The 14,185-nt window shown below is 40.5% G+C and overlaps 1 protein-coding gene across 2 annotated transcripts in view; it reads left to right on the top strand.

The window, feature by feature from the left end:
• Positions 1–14,185, top strand: part of LOC135461920 (roundabout homolog 1-like) — a 224,465-nt gene that overhangs the window by 150,751 nt on the left and 59,529 nt on the right. For both annotated transcript variants that reach the window (XM_064739205.1, XM_064739206.1), the window contains exon 8: positions 12,733–12,891. In XM_064739205.1, coding sequence (XP_064595275.1) covers positions 12,801–12,891 — 91 coding nt within the window. In that variant the 5' untranslated portion in view covers positions 12,733–12,800. The remainder of the gene's footprint in view (positions 1–12,732; positions 12,892–14,185) is intronic.

Below are 14,185 nucleotides of genomic sequence, written 5' to 3'. Positions count from 1 at the left end.
ATATGTACATATACTCTATATCCAAAGTAAAAGGAAATTACATATCTAATAGTTTTATTAAAAAAGTCTCTGTAATAAAACGGCGTTAATCAGGTTGTAAAGATTGTGTTAATATTATGTTGGGTTCAGCCCACTGACATAATTCTGTATATATTTATTTATTTATTTATTTATTTATTTATTTATTTAAATATAAAAAGTGACTCCTTCACATACTAATTTAACATTAAATACATGTTTGGGTTAGATATTTCACTCCTTTTAGCAGTGCTATGAAGTATTCTGAGCTTCTATCGATGAGAGCAAAGTGTAAAGTAAATCCAGCTAATAATTTGTGCAAACAAAGGGTCCACCTTATTGGTGTTTGAAGAGGTGTTGTAACCCATGACTGCACCTGTTTTTACTCAGATGGATCGGCCATAATTTGAGAGGAGTATCCTGTCACAGTTTCATACTTGCCAATATTTACAGGATGTCCTTAAGTGGCTTTTATACATGGACATAGCACTTTGTGAATGTATTGAAAGAAATTAGCCCTTACGTTTCCACAGATTGCTATTTTCACTTGATGAACACCACAAATTTATCTTCTTCTTTTCATGCTGTGAAAATTAATGCAGATTGAAAAAGGTTGTGTATTTCACGCACAAATGCATGGAACCTCGGTTTCCATATCTCAGGTTTTGCAGAAGGAAAAACGTTTTTACTCAATCTGAAAGTTGACTGGCGCCTGCATGGATGGCAGAGAATTAATGGAGTTCTCGAGATAGAAATGAATTCATGAAAATCTTTCAATTGGCAAGGACTGAATCGTTTTACTACGCTGTAATCTTCTGCCAGCCAAGATGCTTTGAATGTTGGAGATGGGAGAATTGGTAATGGCTCTCCATGGGATTTCCGCTGTCAGCTTCTGGAGCATGCAACTTTTCATAAACACATTTCTCCAAAATATTTATGAAGGAAAATGGGAAAGTTCTTTCCAGTTGGAATGCTGCATTACACATACTCTTTTGTTCTGAGACAATTTTTTAAAATTTGATTCAAGTTTGTCTGCTACTTCTTTTTTCTGGGCATGGGATGGTTTCCATTTTCTAAATATAAGATTATTTCTTCGAAGTGAAATGTTGTGAGAGGAAGGTATCAACATCAATTGATACTGTATTTATGTGATTTATGTGATGTCCTTCACTCAACTTATCTATGGATCTCAGCTTAGTCTAAATGAAATGTCAGGCCACTGTTGGACATCCTTGTGTTAAGGAAGCTTTGTTGTTTAAGGTTGTCCCTACGTGAGAAAGCTTCTCTGCAGGTGTTTGTGTTTATGGCCTGCGTACTCGAGACCCCGGATTACCATGCCTGTAGACATGGTGTCTGCAATCAATAGGGATTATATCTCTGAAAGAAATGTCCATGAAGATATCCAGTTTTTGTTGATCTGCCTGAAAGCTTGAACAGCTCTGTGCCATTTTCACTTGTCTGTTAGCTGCTCTTGGATGCTTCCGTTTCAATTTGTTAAAGCCTGTGTGACAGTGATCCCACTTTGTACCCAGGAATTTCAAGTCTGATATGGCATTATGTAGCTCCTTTTGTAGGAGAGCTCTAATCTGCTGGTCACTGGTTCTGATCAAACACCTATCCTCTTACATATCCAACCAGTGGTTATTAGCTGCTCTGGAAACCTTTGCTAACTTTGAGGTAAATATGGGACATCATATTCACACACACTGACATAACATTTATCTGTTCTCCCAGTCGCCTACATAAAACTGTCATTACCATCACTGCATCATCAAAAGGATGACAAAGGCTAACATCCAAGATCCATTAGGGTGGGTTATGATAGCAGCACATTATCTTTAAGGCCAGACATATTATTTGAAAGTTCTAGGCGAGAGATTTAAGTGTCACAACTGTCAACAAGTGTATTAAGTAACAAGGTGTTGAGACTTTCTGACAGACACAAAGTGATATATGTCCTCCCTAGCAAATATACAGATCTTATTTACCAAAACAAAGCCATGTGTTGGTGAAGAAAAACTTTGTTAATATCTGGCAAAGGAGTTAACTTCCTCCAAACAAGTGGACATTATACTGTTGGTGTATATAGTGTGGGACACTGTTACAAAGATACATCTATTCTACAGTCTGTTTTGTGCATTACCCTGGGTCATTACTTCCTGTCCATCTAAGGCCAGCTTTAGGGTGTGGGTCCCAGGTCCCAGAGATCATTGGTCTGCAGGAAAACCGGAGAAATTCCATAGCTCTAAACTGTGGACATTCTCCATCTGCTACAGTATTCACATGGGAACAGACAGGAGTTTATGTGCCACACATTGAAACTCAAAACCCCAAGCAGATTGCTATTTCTCGGGTCACCTCAGTTTAGAGCATGTTGTTTGCCTTTCCGGTCATTTTTACTACTTATTAACAGCAGCTGACTTTAGCTGACCACCAAGGCTCAAAATATTTGGTTTCTGGAGTATTTCTTTCTTTTGGGTTTACTGATTCTTGGAGCAGCTTTATGTGGTGATTATTTTGAAGCCAGATATCTGTGTGAGGGTTAAGACTAGGAAAAGGGTTTTTCAACCACAAGTAGAAACAACAAACTCAAGCTTTTTTGGATTTTCTTGGAAGGGTTTCCATATGCCTCCAAGGAACAGGTGGATTGAACATATCCTACGACATTAAGAGCTGCTCTTTTATGTGCTCTTAAGCCTGAGACTTAATACCTCTAAATGTTTTGAGTGTTTTGTGGACAAAATTTTCAGTGGACACTAGCTTTGTAACTGAAGCACCATGCACCTTTTTTGCCGAATGGTGAAAGGTGCACACATTTTGTTGCATCTTTGTGTATAAGAGTTGATCTATCCATAGATGCCTTGAACACCAGATGCTCTCTTAGTGGCATTAGATGTCTCCCAGTTGTCCTGATTGCCTAAATCAATAGCACTGATTGGGAACTAGTCCTGATGTAGAGATCAGTATTACTGTTGGATTTAGGTACCATTGTCTGTTTGGTTGTGCTGTGATCTCTGGTGAGGAGGTGAAATTCTTCCATCTCTCTGCATACCATCAGGCCTGTTGCTCTGCCTGGCTGGCATCCCAGTCTAGCCTACTGGCCATGAAGAGTCTAGGACCGGAGCCAGAAATACCTGAACTGCTCCGGCTAATCAGACCAATTATATGATGGCCAGGTTAAATAAGCCTCTTGCCCTTCAGCCTGCCTGTTTCCTCATGCTCTTCCTTGTTGGAGTAGTGGTGTTGCTGTCTGGTCTGCTGATGTGGTGGAGCCAAGCTGCCAGGGGCCAGAGATAGGGAGAATATGTCCTAAATCAGCCCAGGTTAGCAAATGAGAAATGGTTAAAACCAAACCCTGAAAAATCAACAATCAGTCGAGTCAAAACTGAGCTTTATTCAACAGCCTCTTAGGCAGTAACAGAACTGTGAAAGCCTTAAAATGGAGAATCTATCACCTTGGTCGACTTGAAAGCCAATCAATTGTCAGAAGAAAAAAAACTCTCTAGTGTTGATCATCTCAGCAAATGCTGATCTGCCGTTTTATTGATTATGACGGGACAGTTCAAGAGAGTAAAACAAGAAGTCTGTCCAGTAAGTTGACTTTACCAATGTTTTGACCACTTTTGAGGAATGTGATCTTTGTATGCAGAACACATATAACAGAAAGCACCAGTGAGCTGGTTCATTTTGAAGGTTTGTTCACTTTCACTGTCATTTGGGCTTAACACACAGACGTTTATTCCGGTCTGGGCACCAGGGATGATTCAATTCCCCTAGCCTGGCTGTAATTTGTGAACTGATGTAATTCAGTTAACAGTACTGGAATGTTACCACATAGCTCACTGTGACGCACACTGTCACCATTTCAAGAGTCTAGTAAAACAAACCAGGGCTTGCATAGTTCTTAGTTCAGTACATAACTGGTTTGGGATGCCTGTATTCATGAGTTCTGCATTCTCCCTCTTAGTGTGAACGTGATAATATGCCCATGATGCGAAGTAGAGCAGCAAGGGAATTAGCTCATGGGATTAGTCGCGCACAAATATTCACATTTCAGTTTGTCAGTTAAAAAAAAATTGAAATTTTATGGAAAAAATAAATAAATGGGGTTGCATTAGAATTGTGCTTTCAGGAATGAGCTGAAAGCAATCAACAAGTTAACTTTTAGCCACGAAAACTCTTGTTGATTATTTCATCTGTACAACCTCATGTCAGAAAAAAGGTTTATAGGTATAATCATAGCATGATTTTTTTGTGATTTGATTGTAAGTGTCTGGATATTGAAACAGTTTAGAGTTCCATTTGTTTAGGGTTTCGCTCAGCCAACAAAACTCTTGATCTTGGAATGAATTTCCATATTAACTGGAAAGCCTGGCCGTTGTTTGAACATACATGGTTACTTGCCTCTATCTGATATTCTAGGCGAGAATCAATGTTTATTTTAGGTACAGTTCTTGATCTAGCCTACCGATGTGAGGAGCTACCATGCTAACAGAGGGCGCCAGTAATCTAGTTTAGAGAACTTCATACAAAGTTGCGGTGGCCCTGCTTTTTGTTGACATCCAACTCTGTTGTAAATTAGCCCATGCTAACACCCATGTTACTGGCCACGCACAATAAATGATGATGAACACGCAGCTGGTTGCCACGACCAATGAATCTTCATTTTATCCTCTCCTATTGATTTTATTCAGTTCCTTCCCACCTCTCTCCTAAAAAGCTCAATATTTGAGCAGGCCTGTAAATATGTCAGTTTTATTTGATTGAAGATGGTTGCCCTGACTCCAGTTTTTCCTGTTGTAAAGAATTGAAACTGGAAGTTGTCCATAATTTGTCATCTGGCGCTGATCTATGATAGGCTTTGAATACTTGGCATGGCAGCATTCACTTTAGAATGTCGTGATTGTGTGTGTAGAGAATGGTAGTCACTTGTATTCGTGCTATTGTGAGACTTTGGATTAAGGCCTTGGATTACTGTCAGTATGTAAATGCTATCACCGAAAAGGCGAGCAAATTTTTGTTCAATTAAGTAATGGTTCATCCTTTCTAATTCATGCCATTCGGTCATACCAAGCTCAGATTTATTTCGGCAGGCACACAACAGTTCTTCTGAGGTCAGAAGTACGTTTGAGTTGCTTATCAATCAAACTATGATTTGAAAGAAAACTGTAATAATTACTCTAATAATGCCTAGCTTAAGTAATCAAGTAATTTTGATTTGCTTGCGTCATAACATTCAGACAGCATGTGAGATTGTAACTAGTCCACCTAACCTGTTTTGATTTACGTCAACGTTTGAAGTGTGATTTAAATGTTTACTTTTAGACCATTTGGTGTATAACTGGAAAGACTTAACAGATCAAAATGTTAAACCCTATGGCCGCAAACTGTACATTATATATTGAGGTTTTAAGCTTTGACATATGAAGTCAAAAATGGCTTTGTGGAATCAGGGAAAGGAAGTGACTGAGGACCAGTTGACAGACCACATATTTGTTTGCAGAGAGATTTGGCGAGATTAATGGTTGAGGGAGGGCTCCTGTGATTGTGGAATCAGGAATTGTGACTGTAATCCTGTTAGATGTTCCACAGCACTGAGCTTGTTATCTAAATCAGGCCACCACAGTAACACTGGAACTCTGCACACCATTCTCTCCCTGATGGTAAAGGGTTTACCCTGTAATTATTTGCCCTGATGCAACATGAGGCATATTTCATTGAGATCCTGTAAGTAAAGAGCGTGGACGGGATTGTTTGGCTGTAGTGCTGTGGCTGACAGCTGCCATCAGGGCTCCCATTGGACATTCCCTTGTGGGTTGTTACATGCCTTAATCCCTTAAGAGGATCAGGGCAACTTTTCTAAACACTTCCCGAAATGAGAGAATGTAATTTGTTTGAATTGTAGACTATTAGCCAATGCTGTGACATTTGACTTTTAATCTGTCTTATCTGGCTGTAGGAACTTGCACTTACTCCCAGCCAGTCCGTATATTTGTTTAGGTATCTATAATGGAAGAATGAAGGGCTGCCGAGATTTCCTGTTTTTGTAAGTTAGGAGATTGGCTAAAAGGAATGTTTTTATAGAGGCTGCAGCCATTAAACTTGATACTTACAAGGCTATATAACACTCTATAATCTGGTGGTTATTTAGGATAATGGTTTTGCCAAATGCAGGGAGGGCCTACAGAGATAACATTACACTGAAGGCTGGATTAGAAACTTGAGCGACTAAGAGGTGACCTTTGACACTGGGGAAAATGAAAGAGCCTGGCTAAGAAAAAATTATGAATGATCGATAACAGTTAAAGGTCTCATTAAATCTCGCAGCTCTCTTTAATGACCGAATCCTGTAGAGGTAATAGTCTTTTTGCTGACCAGATTGGGGATTTGCGGAAATAAGCAATAATGTTCTTGGAAACAGTTTCTGACACAGTTGACACCCACGGAGCTTTTTGTGCTGGTGGACTCCTGGAGGGAGTTGTGTTAGTGTTTGGCACATGTTTACGAGAAGTGCTGTATACAGCCCCAGGGACTGATTAGCTGATCGGTGTGTGCATGTACAGGCACATTGTGTATGAGTGGAGGCAAGGTGTCCAGGAGCTGCTAAATTTCCCTGATCATATCTCCATATCGGAGGGATGGATCTACAATCACTGTTAACCTTCTATCATAAACAAATATTCGTATACATTTCCTTGGCCAGAAAAGGTGGCAATCTTGTAATCTCCCTTGTATTTGTATACACGTCGCTTGCCATTTTGGAGGTTTAGAGAATGAACCATACAGTCAGATGGAGGGAGACTGTTGTAGCCTAGGGGGCAAAAAATCAAGCAGTTGCTGAGGTCTTAGGAGATTTTCATCCAAACACTGCCTGGTCCTCTGATTGGTACCACATACTGAGGCTGGAAGAAAGCAGATCGAGATTAGCATCATCATCATCAGACAGGATTAGTCTGAGAAGGTTCAGAAACAAAATGATGGAATTGTGGTTCAGGGTAGCCCAATTCTTAGCTAGGTCTACACAGGGTTCTCTGTCAATGATTCTGTATATGCTGCAGGGGGGTAATAAGGCTTTCATCAGCGCTGGCCTGATTAGCTCTGGTTATAAGTCTGATGTGTTATTTGCTGTTGTACTAATCGTTCACCTCTCAGAGATTTCATGTATTCGCTTGTAGTCTCATTCAGGCAGATACAACCCCCCCCCCCCCTTCCCCCCAATCAGTAAGGCTTGTCTAAGAGTACAGCTTAGGACCAGAACAGTCTGGGGCACAGTTGGTGAAGGCATTACATGTAACAGAGCTGTGAAGCAAAAGGCTGGCTGATCATTCCAGCCGACCTCTCTTTAGGTAGGAATGCTGATCTAAGCCCCTAATCACTCTTACCTGGGGTAGGTCACTTAACCGATATCCCAGTTGTTTATTTGTTTACAAGATATATTAACATCTCAAGGCAGATAGATGCCGGTGTACTTGGAGATAAATTGTTCTTTGCCAGCATACACATGATGAATTAGTCTATGGATGGAATCGTTTTCTCAGTTTTTTCAAGTTTTTTTTCGGTATGCTCCGATTTAGCTAACAGATGCATTCGTGCAGCTGCTGGAAAAGAACATGAAACTCTTCACCTGTTCACAGGATCATCTGTTAAACTGTTTTGTTTGTAGTGTATAGGTATCAATGGTGCCCTGAACTAAGCCATACCTGAAGTAACTAACACATATTAAAACCTGAATAATGATCTCACACACATTTAGATTTGAAAATAACATGCCTGTGAGTTATGAACTAACTTATTAAGATTGACAACTGGAGATTCAGGCTTAGATATCAAGCTGACAAATTTTACCTTTATTTGGTACAGCTATATTTTAAATGAAACTTAATAATTTAACTTCACCTATGGTGTGTTAAATTATCTTATGGTGTGTTGAATAATATAAATTTCCATGCTTGTTCATGGAAATGGTATTGGGTAATTTGTGATGTTAATTTGTAAGAGACATTTGTCTTCACCCTAGAACCCAGATGGTCTAGACAAACTTAATTTACCTTAATAAGTTCTGTCTGGATTGCGGAGTGAAACCTGATATTTTGTACGTACAATGTACAATATTCATGTATGTATATGCCATGCTACACTGGCAACATTGATTGATTTACCATCATGCACATTTACATCATATGAATGTCTGCAACATATGTAACCAATGCAATAACTGCAGTTCATTTTACTCCCCTTCAAGAATGCCAATTCAATTATGAGCTTTTACATGTGGAAAAACTGGAAGGTCTGTATTTTGCAAAGTGTATTGGCCTTGTTAAACGCCCTCAGTCATTCACATATGAGTGATCACCAAATAGCTGCCTAGTTTGTTTAACTTCCCATTTTGTTAATGCTACATTGACTGGGCCGGCTTTGATCAGCATGCCTTGGAGCCCTAAGGGAGGAAATTTGGCAGAGCCACTCAGAAAACGTATCTGCTGATCAATAGTAGACTGGTATGTATATTGCGGTTACTGGCTGACGTGGGATAGCTCCTTACCTAGCAGTTATGAACTCTGTTAGCTGTGGCATTATTTGGCTGTTAGGCAATGGCTGGGGCAAACTTCTGTACAGCCCGGTTGTATGGTTGATCTGGAGTAAAGCCTAGTCCAGTATTGCAGATGTCCTATGTGTGAGATCCCTGCCCCTGACATCTCACTCATAAACAGCCACTGGCAGAGGTAAACTGTGTACACATACTCAGCGCCCAATTGCTGTTTATGTGGCATGGTGGAAGAGATGAAAAGGCTGGTGGAGAAAGAGACCTTAGCTGTACCGATGTGTTGCTTCACATGAATGGTATGTCCACATACAAGAATGTAAGCACAGGTCCTGCAATGCATGCTTGTTATTTATTACTCTGATTTAATAGTGCTTTTATTGGCACAGTGTCTTATGCTCACCAGTTCCTTACTAAATTAATCAAATTCTGAGTTGATAAGTATGTCTGTATAGAAATCAAAACTAAAGAGGGTAGACAGTTTTGTATGTTTTGTCCATGGGCCAAGGCCCATGTTTTAGTGTTGAAATGAAACCTGATGTATTGCCTAAATACCAGCTACTATAGTCTTAGCACCTGCTCTGGGTATGCTCAGTGCAGTTTAGTGGTCTTCAGTATTTGCTTACACACTGCCCAGCATGCACCACTACAAAGTTTAGGTTCTTCTATCACTTGCTCCAGGATGGATCATTGGAGTGATTTGTGGTATCTGGAGAGGTAAGTATATGACCATTACCAGGGGAGCTAATATTAAGGGTGGTAGATGGTATGTGTCTACCTACTATTTCCTCAGTTACCCCCTTAAAGCTTCTATCACTTGCTCCAGGATGGATCATTGGAGTGATTTGTGGTATCTGGAGAGGTAAGTATATGACCATTACCAGGGGAGCTAATATTAAGGGTGGTAGATGGTATGTGTCTACCTACTATTTCCTCAGTTACCCCCTTAAAGCAGCCTTTGTAATGTCAAGATGGGTACTTAGCTATGCTTCTATCTGCCATCAAGAGTACAGGTTACTGCACCCACTCTTACACACCTTGTTGACTTGACTTTCATTTCTGGAAGTACCTAACATCTGATCAGCTTTGATACATGCGAATATGAAACTCTTTTCAAGTCAGAGGCCGAAGAGCTGGAGGCATCAAATAAGGGATAAAAGTTAGTTTTGAGTCAAGACTCAGATGTATGATTGCCCAGGGAGTTGGCACAGGGGCTGTTTGTCCAGGGTTGCTGCCCAGCTCTCTCTTACCTTACTTTTGCTTTGAAAGTAACACTTTGTTATGTTATCTGTTGTTTTATCTGCCATTGTTCAGCAGTATCATATCCCTCAATCACATCTTGTGTTGCTCCCATCCACCACAAGACCTTTGGCAAACCCCAAGAGCCATCAAGCCCACTAATTCACCCAGAGAGCCAGGCTGTGTGTTTTAGCCGACTGCGTTCACAGATAGAGGTTAGCGATAGATTCGGATCTGTCTCACCCTTACTCTGCATGGAAGCACCAACAAACTGTGGGCAAGAAGTTCTTTGGTGAAAGGGATGACCTAGGGTAGCAAGCTGCAAGGAAAATAGGGAGTTACTATCAAGATTTTTACAGAAAGGCCTCAGGCTGATTTTAGCTGCTGATAGCATTGGCATTTGGAGTAGGTTTCAATGTCAGATGGCTGCACTGTTCACCACTCGCAGGATGATAGCTAACAGGCTTCAGCAAAGAACCATTTTCTCTGCCTCTGGCAGTGATTCTGGGTATTTTTATAGCATGTCCATGCACTTTGGCACCAGGTTGTATAGTATAGGTAGTGCAATCTCATTACCATCCTTGTGTCTTCTCTGTGTCTTTGACAGGCTTTGGGCCCCGAGTTGAGCTGAGATAAGATTTATCTGTGCATGATGAAACTTTTACCTGGTCTAAAGTTTGATCCTATCATAGCTGAATGGCCACAGGTGAATCATAATGCTCACCTGCAAGCGTGGTAGAAGGAAATTGAATAGTATTAACAAAACAGAGATACGGCCTGGCATTTGAGCTACAAATGCTCACCTTGGGAATCAGAGAAGCTTGATGTAACTTATAGGCTGGAAATGCATGGATCATATTCTGCCCAGGTATTTCAAAGTCGTTAACTGATAGAGCAGAAACATGCTGGAAAATTGTACTGAATAGTTAATGTATGGAGTGTTTGACTATTGTGTGAATGTCAAGCGACATATCCCAGAGGCTACTGTGATACCAATACTAATGCTATATTACAACAGGCATGCCCTTAACCTCATTGTAGTGCTGTGTTAATTTGTACCGTCCAGTCTTAATGGCAACTATATTTCAGGAAAGGTACTTGGTTGCCATGGTAATTGACTACCAAGAGGAAACAATTAAGTTTCTCATTGGTCTTAATTCGAAGGTGAAAATTCCAGCTTGTTATATGTCTGCTCAAGCAACTAGCTGCGAGAATTCTCCAGAATCTGTCAAGCCTGGTGATTATGCTCGATCGCCTAGCGAAGGAAACAACCAGACTATAAACATGGTGTTGATATAAAGTCTTCTTGGCTTTGTCCAGTCCTATTTTGTAACAGTAGTGAATGCTGTAGACAGTGATGTATAATACAGGTATATTTTAGTGTTAAAAAAAAAGGAAAAAATAAAACCCAGAAAAGTGGAAGCATTTGACTTGAAGTTTAATGATAATTAGATTAGATATTTTGATGTTTTATCTCTTCGTGATGACAAATTAACAACCTTATTAATGTTCACTATTTTTTTTGTAATCGTTTTGTCATGAAGATACATTTTCATTGAGTAATTTTTTTTATTATGCATTCTGTGTAGTTTATATATCATTCTAGCATTCAGGCTTATTCATGCAGAAATGTAGAGAGGTTTATGCATATGGTACAGTGTGTATAATCAGTTGTCAGTGTTAGGGTGTTGGGACAGTGTGTTTGTGAGGGTGTGCCTAGCTTTCACACCTGTGTCACTGTCTACCTGTATATCTAAATGATCAGACCTACCTGTACCGCTGGCTAAATGGACAGGCTAAAAACCTTAGCCATTTACCTGTGGCCTGATTAATATCAGTGTAATTCATCATGTTAACCTGTCACTCTCACCTGTACTAAATACAGGTGTCTTAATTGATAGATCCCACACCTGATAGCATTCTTTCTTTTTACTCAGTTTTTACCTGTGATATCTTCAAAACTATGCTGGGCCAGGTTCGGGTGCATATCTATTTTAATTTTAGATTGATTTGTGAAAGACATGAATGCTCGCTACCATTTACTAAGAATGGTGCAAGCAGTGATGGGCTGGGGCAGGAAGTAATCTCTGCTGCCTAAAGAGATTGGGTTTGTAGGAGATAGAGGAGAGGTAAGCTGGTCACAGAGTACTAATGAGGGGGGACTGAGCCGCAGGTTGTCATGGCATCCATGTTGGTCTGTATCTCTGGTAGCATGAGCTGATCAGTGAAGCGTTCCCAGTCTACATTAGACAAACACACCGATTTATCTAGCTAAGTCGTTAGGATACTGTCAGGCTGAGAATTGTCTCTGTGCGCTGAGTTTTGGGTGGTTGGTGGTTATGCTCACCGTGGACTCAGTGGTGTGTTGAGCTCTTAACTCACTGTGCTGTCCATTTGTGAGCCATGTGACCAGTTTATCAGTCTATACTGGGCTGAAATGCCTGTAGACTGTCAGAGATGGATAGAACTGGCTGCTATCTAATCAATCCAGCATAAACTGCATGGGTGTATGCTTTTGTACTGTGTTACATGTGCATACTCCTCTACTTATTGTGTATTACTCAGTATTATATTTTAAAATTTTCATTCTAATTATTATTCTAGTTAAGCTGAAGTACATGTAGATCTTAAATTTCTTAACAGTTGATTCTAAAATTTAAGATTTTTTCTCGATAGATTCGCTAAGAAATTTGGATTTATTTTCTTCGATTTTTATGTAGTATGGTTTATATACCAACAAAACACAAATGTATTAGAACATGAAGTATAAACTCAGGTTATTCATTGGCTAGAAATCTGAAAACGTTTTCACAGTGATTGTTATTCTCTCGGGTGAAGGATTATGCAAACAACATTATGTTTACATAATGTTTTATCAGTTTATGTTTTGCCAATACAAGATAAGTGACTATCAGTATTTGTTGTTGTTTCAGATGTGGATGTAGTTGGATGTTGAAGCTGAGCACATTGGACATACAGAAGCCTCATGTTTACGTGAAGGATGATGTGTAGCGGTCAGTCGATGCCACATTGGTGGAGAGTCCTGATTGCCTTGACCGCACTCCTGGGCCACCTGTCAGGCTTGACCCAAGGTAAGATCCACTTCCTCATTACCCAACAGGCCTACACTGCTCATTATCCAGTAGGCCTACACTGCACATTACCCAATTGGCCCTCTCTGCTCATTACCCAATAGGTCTACACTGCTCTATAGGAAATTGGCCTACACTGCACATTACCCAATTGGCCCTCTCTGCTCATTACCCAATAGGTCTACACTGCACATTACCCAATTGGCCCTTTCTGCTCATTACCCAATAGGCCTACACTGCTCTGGAGGCAATTGGCCTACACTGCTCATTACCCAGTTGGCCTTCTCTGCTCATTACCCAATAGGCCTACACTACTCATTGCCCGTTTGGCCTTCTCTGCTCATTACCTAATAGGCCTACACTGCTCTGTAGGCAATTGGCCTACACTGCTCATTACCCAGTTGGCCCTCTGTGCTCATTACCCAATAGGCCTACACAGCTCTGTAGGCAATTGGCCTACACTGCTCATTACCCAGTTGGCCCTCTGTGCTGATTACCCAATAGGTCTACACTGCTCATTACCCAATAGGCCTACACTGCTCATTACCCAATAGGCCTACACAGCTCTGTAGGCAATTGGCCTACACTGCTCATTACCCAGTTGGCCCTCTGTGCTCATTACCCAATAGGTCTACACTGCTCATTACCCAATAGGCCTACACTGCTCATTACCCAATAGGCCTACACTGCTCATTACCCAATAGATCTACACTGCTCATTACCCAATAAGCTCTGCATTAACTTTTAGCCATGGATTAAAAGATCCCAAGCCAAAGAGCGATCCTCATACATACATACATACATACATAAATACGTATTTCGGATAGGCACAGGTATAGATGTAGTGTGTGGACAGCATTCATTCAGCTGTTATTGGGGATTGCATTAGAGCTATATGTACTTGCGTATGGCAGTGTGAGTGACTTAGCTGTCAAACATGATGTATAGTGGGGTCAGTAAGTTGGGTGTGTATTCCGTGAGGATACTACAGCTGGTGGAGCTCAAACTGACTTGGCTCCCATATTTACTTTTCAGCTTACATTTGTAATATCAGATGTATAATTGCTGTGGCTGGAGATTTTTGCCAGCCTACACTGCCTTTCCAAGTCTGTTTACAAAAGGCTAATGAAAGGAACCTGCCCCATGGGCTACACATGTAAACTGCTGTATTTTCAGATGTACTATTTGTTAACTTGGGACTAGGCTACACGTAACTGTTTGTAATTTCTGTGTACACCAACCAGAAAACTAGAAGTTAACATTCACATACAGCAGAGATAAGGAAAGACTTGCA

The sequence above is a fragment of the Liolophura sinensis genome, chromosome 1 (genome assembly GCF_032854445.1).
Source record: "Liolophura sinensis isolate JHLJ2023 chromosome 1, CUHK_Ljap_v2, whole genome shotgun sequence".
NCBI lineage: Eukaryota > Metazoa > Mollusca > Polyplacophora > Chitonida > Chitonidae > Liolophura > Liolophura sinensis.
This window is presented reverse-complemented; position numbering and strand designations above follow the sequence as displayed.